The 7,806-nt window shown below is 33.9% G+C and overlaps 1 protein-coding gene across 1 annotated transcript; it reads right to left on the reverse strand.

Moving 5' to 3' along the window:
* Nucleotides 1–951: 951 nt before the first annotated feature.
* LOC113354071 (allene oxide synthase 2, chloroplastic-like) lies at nucleotides 952–2,145 on the reverse strand. The gene has a single exon (XM_026597513.1). It carries the CDS (start codon nucleotides 1,872–1,874, stop codon nucleotides 954–956), a length of 921 nt encoding a protein of 306 aa, XP_026453298.1. The 5' UTR covers nucleotides 1,875–2,145; the 3' UTR covers nucleotides 952–953.
* Nucleotides 2,146–7,806: the final 5,661 nt, after the last annotated feature.

Raw genomic sequence — 7,806 nt, forward strand, 5'->3', positions numbered from 1 at the left:
CCGAACTTTAGTTTACGAAAATAATGAGAAGTCCACAAGTTCGGTTTGTTCGCAAAAATGTTAAGTTTTCTTTGTAACCGAACTCTACCTTTGAAACTTCGTAACCGAACTCTACCTAATTCGCCAAGAAATAAATTTCGTAGTAACCGAACGTTTTCCTAATCGCATATATGCATATATAAGCCCAGTTCGGTTGATTCGCAAAATATGTTGAAGTTTGCGAACCAACTGAACTTCTAACACTAGGTTACTTTTAACCTGCAGTTCGGTTGGGAACTTGGTTGCGTTGAAGTTTGCGAACTAACCGAACACACAAGATGTACCCAAATAAATTGTTAAGTTCAAAGTTCAGTTACCTACCATTTTATCCTAGGTAACCGAACATTACAATGTACGACCAAAATCTCCATTAACGAGCGAGTTTGGTAACCTGCGTGTTTGGAAAACGTAACCGAACTACACTATCAGGTGTGTTCGGTTACATGTTCTTGACATATGGTAACCGAACTGACCCAAATCTACATAAAAATTTTCATTTTTTTTGAAAGTTTGGAGCAATTCAACCAACATTATCTAAGTTTGAAGCACACCTGGGTACCCAAATACCCTTCCTCCGGTGGTGGTTGGTAAAATCCATCGTTTTTCATGTTTTCCTTCTTCATCTTCTCTAACTTTACTCTCTCAATAATTCTACTTCTTTAAAAAAAAATCATCTGATTTTTTAATCTCACTAATTATCTTTAACTTAATCATCTCACTAATCATAACACTAACTAATCATCACCCAAAATTAATCATGAGGGTAATTTAGGTGTTAATATAAATATCCAGATAAGGGGTGACCTAGATTTACTTCTAATGTCTTTACCCAAAATAAAACCATGGTCCCCAAAAAAAACCATGGTCCCAAAAAAATCGTTCAATCATAGTGTTGTAAATTATGTATACCCAAATCAATTACTACTAGTTGCTTTAATCAATGTCTTAACAGTGACAGCAGATCCAGTATAATTCTTCCCGATCTCTGCCGTGAATGTGTCATACCGTAGGAAAAACTCTACCACCGCAAGTCTGGCTAACAATAGGGCGATGTTCTTCCCTGCGCATTGTTTATTGTCGGGGATGGGATCAACTGTCTGACGATCGTTAAACCAATAACCATACTTGAGCATTTTTTCACCTTCTTCACCCATAAATCTAGTCCCTATAAACTCATTTGGATTCTCAAATACCTTAGGATCCCGAATAGCCAAAGGTAGATATCCAAATAGAACCTCACCTTTCTTGACCTGATAACTGGCATCGTGACTGCTTATTACCATATCTTCCTTGGCTCTCGCGTACTGATGCGGGGCAGACGGTTCCATCCTAAGAATTTCAAATACCACTGATTTGGTAAGTGGCATTTTCTCAAGTGCTGCCAGAGTTACAATTCCGCCTTCAGATTTAACAACTGCTCTAATTTCGTTAGCAAGATCTTTATGTAATTTCTCCCCTCCTAGATACAACCATTTCATCACAACACGAAAAAGGGGTCTCAAACCAGCGTAAGCATTGGCACCAGACATAAAAACAAGATTATGACAAGTTTCCTCTTTTGATAAACCAAGCTTCTTGGCTTCATCAAAAACCGGTGTAGATGAAGCGTAAACAACATCATAAATCTTTTGATAATCAGATTTCACAAGAAATGAGGGACATGGAAAGCTATGGAAGAGAGTATCTTCAACCCAGCTCAACCACTTGGGTAACCCCAGAGTCAATATCGAATGAAATTGTATAGTCAACCATTTTCTCATCATTGCCGGACCTTTGTTACCAAGATTTGTAGGGTCGATATCGAAGAAAACACGAAGAAGTAAATCGAAAGCCATGTCATCACTGTAAGTATTGAAATTAGCTTCGCCTTTTACGGCTACATCTGACTCGAGGTTATCAAAAAGAGCAGCGAAACATGTTTGAGATACCTGAATGGTTTTATGGTGTATAGATGCAAATAGGTCAAGATAAAGATTTTTAAGTTTTCCATGTTTTTCATCTGAAGGATCCAAATAAGCACTGACTTTATACCCACCAGTGAAAGAAGTTGAGGGCACATAATTACCTATAAGAACGTCTTTCTTGTCGACTTTTGAGTGATCGAAAAGAATAGGAAAACTAACTGCATCAGCTAGAACAATGACTTCAGGGTCTGGAACATTGATAAACTCTGCCAAAAGAAGGTTCATTCGAAAAACAGTTGAATTGTATTCTTCCATATGAGACTTGATGAACTCGGCATGACCTTGGAAGTAGTTGTAATGGTAACGATCTGATATTGGACCAAGAACCGGGAGACCTAAATCTCCGGGGATCTCTTTTAACGGTAGTTCTGATGATCGATCATCCTTAAAAGCCATTGTTGTTGTTTAGAGTTGCCTGAGGTAGAAAATACTTCTGGCTGAATTAGCTAGCTAGAGATGAACACACTTGTGAGTCTTGTCTTCTTCTTAATGATCTATTTATAGATCGACTTAGTTATCAGGGATGGAGTATGGGAGCATGCCAAGTACCCCTCTTGTTGCATTAAAATTTGAAGTTTTAAACGTTTGGTTTACCCCATGGGGCGGCTTTGGAAGGGAGAACTCTTCTATGCTTGTAGGTCAACCTTTCCTCCTTTACATTTGTCAACCTTTAAATCTTAAACACACATGTTATAAATTAGGAACTATCCTTTATTTTGTTCATAATTTCTCTTGATCCTATCGCTTATGGCCGTGTCGCATACTGTATATAAGAAGTACTTATCTAGCTGGGTGATGTGTTTTCAGGCAAACAAACAATAACTGAAACAAGAAATACAAAGAATGTGTTGAATTGGCTTTGAAACCTTCTTCTACTAGTGAGCCACCAACTGGACGTCCGGTCAAAGTTCCAACTTGAGAAACATCAAATTCAGTAGTGGCTGCCTTCAAATATAATTTGAAGGCCTTGTCCGCCCTTTGCCAAGTCAGGTCTAATTGCCCAACTTTTTTCTTTTCATTTTTTATCGTAAAAAGGATATCAATGAGCATTGCAACTTGAAATAGACCATCGTCATAAGAAAGTCCAAACCTGATGAAACATGAAACCGATATGGAGCACGTATTCATGTTTGATTTATTCAAGAAAAGGCTTGTCAGATCAGATCGAGAACACCAAACACTAGAATCTAGCAGGATTTTTGAAAGTCGTCTTCATTCTAAGCATTGAGCAGGTCAAGTCATAGAGCAACGTATATTTAATCTTGTCTTAATCTATAACCACTATTGATTTAACGTCATACATATTGATTAATCACGTACTAATATTGAAATGAGACAATGGTGTCATTGCTATGCATGTGTTTACGTACATATTTGATTGATAAGTGTCTCATAAATCAAACACTCTTACCTTACTTTTTAGGAAGTCCACTCTCTAGTCTCTACCTTCTTTTTACATACTAGACTATGGGCGGCAGGTCGAGCATTGAAATCATTAGTTTTTTTGTTTTTGAAGCATTCCTTCTTTTCTTTTCTTTTTTTTTTTTTTTTAAGCATTCCTTTTGCTTTCTTTCTGTATAGCTGATGTTGGTGTTGCAAAAACAAAAACAAAAAGAAAAATAGGAAGAAAAACTATTCACTTTTTTTTCTTTTTTTTTTGCCTTTTTGTTTTGTGTATTTTTCTTCACTGTGATTTTGCAGTCGAGATTTAGTCTCACTTTAAAGAGAAACTGAAATGAGAATTTGCAATGCCAGAGGACTTGATCACTATGTTGTTTTCTTGGAACATACATATGCCATCACAGCAACAGCCGCAGACTTGATGCATGATCTCTGTGGCCATAATTTGGAGTGTCTCGCTGGAACGAAATGTTGGTCTTGTGTTCAAATTTTTTGAATCTCCTAGTTTCGTGATTGTAATGACTAGTTGGCCTAAGATGTATTTTGATTATCTTTAAGAGTCGGAGCAGTATGGTGCTTCTTACTTCTTTTGTGACCTTTGAGGGTGGTACAAACCCTTTTGTACCATCTCCTTTATTGATCTACAAAATCCTTTTACCGATTAAAGAAAGAGTAAATAACCAAAAAAAAAAAAAAATCACTGAATCCACCTTCCAATCAGTCTGTCCATCATCGGGCGATGGATTTGATATGGATGACCAATTTAAAATCCGCCCATAGAAAAATGGAGATAGGTAGAATGAAATTCATTAGATCTCTCATCCGTTGTTCATCCTCTAAAGGGAGCGATTTTTTATCAACGATTTTTTTGGGGACCATGGATTTTTTAGGGGAATATGGTTTACTTAGCCTATCTACCCCATAGTTATAAGGGGTGTCCGAAAGTTGTAAAATGACTTAGCTACCCTTTAATTAAATAAATATATTTTTATTCAATTTTTCAACTTATTTTAAAATAATAAATTTTTTTATAATTATTTTTTTGTTTAATTTTAATTATTATTATTATTTTTTTTGCGTTTGGTTTTGCTAGGAGAAAATAAATAAAAAGTAGTCGAACTACATGAACAAAAAAGTTCGGTTATGGAAAAAAATTGCAAGCTAACCGAGCTAAACATAGAATAGTTCGGTTAAGGATTTTTTTTTTTTTTTGCGAACTAACCGAACTAAACATATGGGTTTACAGAGAAGAGTTCTGCACCAAATATTTTTTTTGCGAACTAACCAAACTAAACATATGGGTTTACAGAGAAAATTTCGGTTAAGAATTTTTTTTTTTTGGCGAACTAACCGAACTCTGCATTTGGTATTCTATACAAAAGTTCGGTTACAAAAAAAAAGTTGTATTAGCCGAAGTGTTCTTCATGTTCAGAAAGTTCGGTTACCAAACTATATATTTTTTTTAATTTCTACTAACCGAACTTGCTACTGTAATTTCCATCTTCACCCTATTTTGATGATTACTATTCAGTTTTTCCAATCAAAAACGAATTAAGAGTAATGTGGGACGTTTACTACTCAATTTTGATGATTAATACTCAAATCCATTTTTATGATTAATACTCAAACCTAATAAAAGAAAAGAAAAAAAAATTTAAAAAATATATGTATAAAAAAATTAAAATATTGAAGAAAAAAATTAAATTAAAAAAAAAGAACTAAAATTTTAAAAAAATAATTAAAAAAAAAGAAATAATTAAATTAATATAAAGGATAATTTTGGTATTATATAAGGAGTGGCTTTGGTTTACTTCTAAATGTCTTACCAAAAATAAAACCATGGTCCCCCAAAAAATCCATCATCTCCAAAAAATCGTTCTTTTTTATTGTCAAATAGCCATTACATAGCTAAGGTCTAAATCTAAAGTAGGAATTACCTATAGATCCTATTATAGTGTTCTTAGTTAGTGGCAGGTCCACCCACTAAAGCCCCGTAACCTGAGGTCCATGATAAAAAGAAAATAGAAAAATGGACCCAAATTTTTAAGCCCTGGTCCTGCACACGTGTGGAATATATGAGGACGTATTTTTAAATACCGAAAACACCCTCAAGTATATAAAAGCAGTAACCAAATCCATTTCTTCTTCATTTTCTCGATCTATTCTTCTTCTTCTTGTTCATTTTCTCCTCTGTGGTTCCGTGAACAACTCCGGCTATGAAGATCTTATGAGGTGTTGATCAATTCGTGAATTCAAACTAAGATTAATCGGTAGGTTCACTTCCTTACTGTTGGTATAGTTTAGGTTTTTATATTTCCTTTCTTCTTCAAAAGCTTATTTAATTTAGTTTTTTTTTCCTCGGATTAGAGAAATTTTCATGTTTATAACAAAATTTAATGTTTAGGTATTAGATGTGATGTTGATAGTAAACTGGAAGAGTCTACATTCGTCGATTTGGTATGATCTCTAAGTGTATTTGTGTTGCACCACGTTTTTTAACTGATTTTTGGGTTCGATCCATGAGTACGTATATGTAATACTGAAATATCTGTTTTGATTCGGTTATATTCAGAGTTTTGTCACTGTTTTTGGGTTCGATCCATGAGTACGTATGTGTAATACTGAAATATCTGCTTTGATTTGGTAATATTCAGAGTTTTGTCATTGTTTTTGGATTCAATCCATGAGGGTATTTGTGTTGCACCGCGTTTTTTAATTGATTTGTGGGTTCGATCCATGAGTACGTATTTGTAATACTGAAATATCTACTTTGATTCGGTTATATTCAGAGTTTTGTCATTGTTTTTGGGTTCGATCCATGAGTACGTATGTGTAATACCGAAATATCTGCTTTGATTCGGTTATATTCAGAGTTTTGTCATTGTTTTTGGGTTCGATCCATGAGTACGTATGTGTAATACTGAAATACCTGCTTTGATTCGATTATATTCAGAGTTTGTCATTATTTTTGGATTCGATCCATGAGTATATTTGTGTTGCACCGTGTTTTTAATTGATATTTGGGTTCGATCCATGAGTATGTATATGTAATACTGAAATATCTTCTTTGATTCGGTTATATTCAGAGTTTTGTCATTGTTTTTGGGTTCGATCCATGAGTACGTATGTGTAATACTGAAATATCTTCTTTGATTCGGTTATATTCATAGTTTTGTCATTGTTTTTGGATTCGATCCATGAGTATGTATGTGTAATACTGAAATATGTTCTTTGATTCGGTAATATTCAGAGTTTTGCCACTGTTTTTAGGTTCGATCCATGAGTACGTATGTGTAATACTGAAATATGTTCTTTGATTCAGTTATATTCATGGATTCATCACTTATTCTTTACATGTGGTTTGATTTTTTAGTTCATGAATACGCAATACGTATATGACGCACTGATAGAAACTTCTTCTGATTTTGTTTTATTCATAGTTTTTCCATTGTTTTTGGGTTCGATCCACGAGAACGTATGTGTAATACTGAAATATGTGCTTTGATTATGTTATATTCATGAATTCATCAATTCTTCTTTACATGCAGTTGATTTTCAGTTCATGAATACGCAGTACGTATATGGTGTACTGATAGAAATTTCTTCTGATTTCTGTTTTATTCAGTTTTGCACTTTTTTATTTCTTTGATCCATGAGTACGTATGTGAAATACTGAAATATGTGCTAATTTTGTATAAGTTTTTATGTGTTTACAGTGCATATAAAGGTTTTCCTTTATTTTTCCTATGATTTAATACTGTATTAAAGAAATATTAGAGATTAATTGGTATGATCCTACAATATATGTCATGTAAAACATTTTCTAATTTATTTATCATTGATTCTAACAAACATGTACTTTTCCTGTAAGCAGTGTAGCAGATACATACTCGAATTTGTAAGCAACAAATATATACTCGAATTTGTAAGCAGTTTAGCGGATACGTGTTCTATTTGTAAGCAGCGCGGCATATATGTACTCAGATTTATAAGTAGTGTAGCAGATATGTACTCGAATTAATAAGAAGTGTAGCAGATATGTACTCGAATTTATAATCAGTGTAATAGATATGTACTCGATATAGTGAACGCGTAAACACACACGTTTGGTAACAATGGGTATTATCGTCATTTGCATGTTTTAATTAATTTTGGACCTCAAGATAAAAAAAAATTCCGGTTGGACCCTACTATAAATAAACTTATGGGCTTAGGATCAAACAAGAAATTTTCCAAATCTAAAATCAACAGGCTTACAACTTTACTTTCTAGACCTCAACTTTATTGGCGAACCTACATACACAATATTAATATGACTGAAATAGCCAAAAAGTTGTTAAATTATAAGTCAGTGCGGTCGCCTAGGTGCATATAAATGTTTACTTTAATTTTATTTACTTTA

This window comes from Papaver somniferum, chromosome 2 (assembly GCF_003573695.1).
Source record: "Papaver somniferum cultivar HN1 chromosome 2, ASM357369v1, whole genome shotgun sequence".
Lineage (NCBI taxonomy): Eukaryota > Viridiplantae > Streptophyta > Magnoliopsida > Ranunculales > Papaveraceae > Papaver > Papaver somniferum.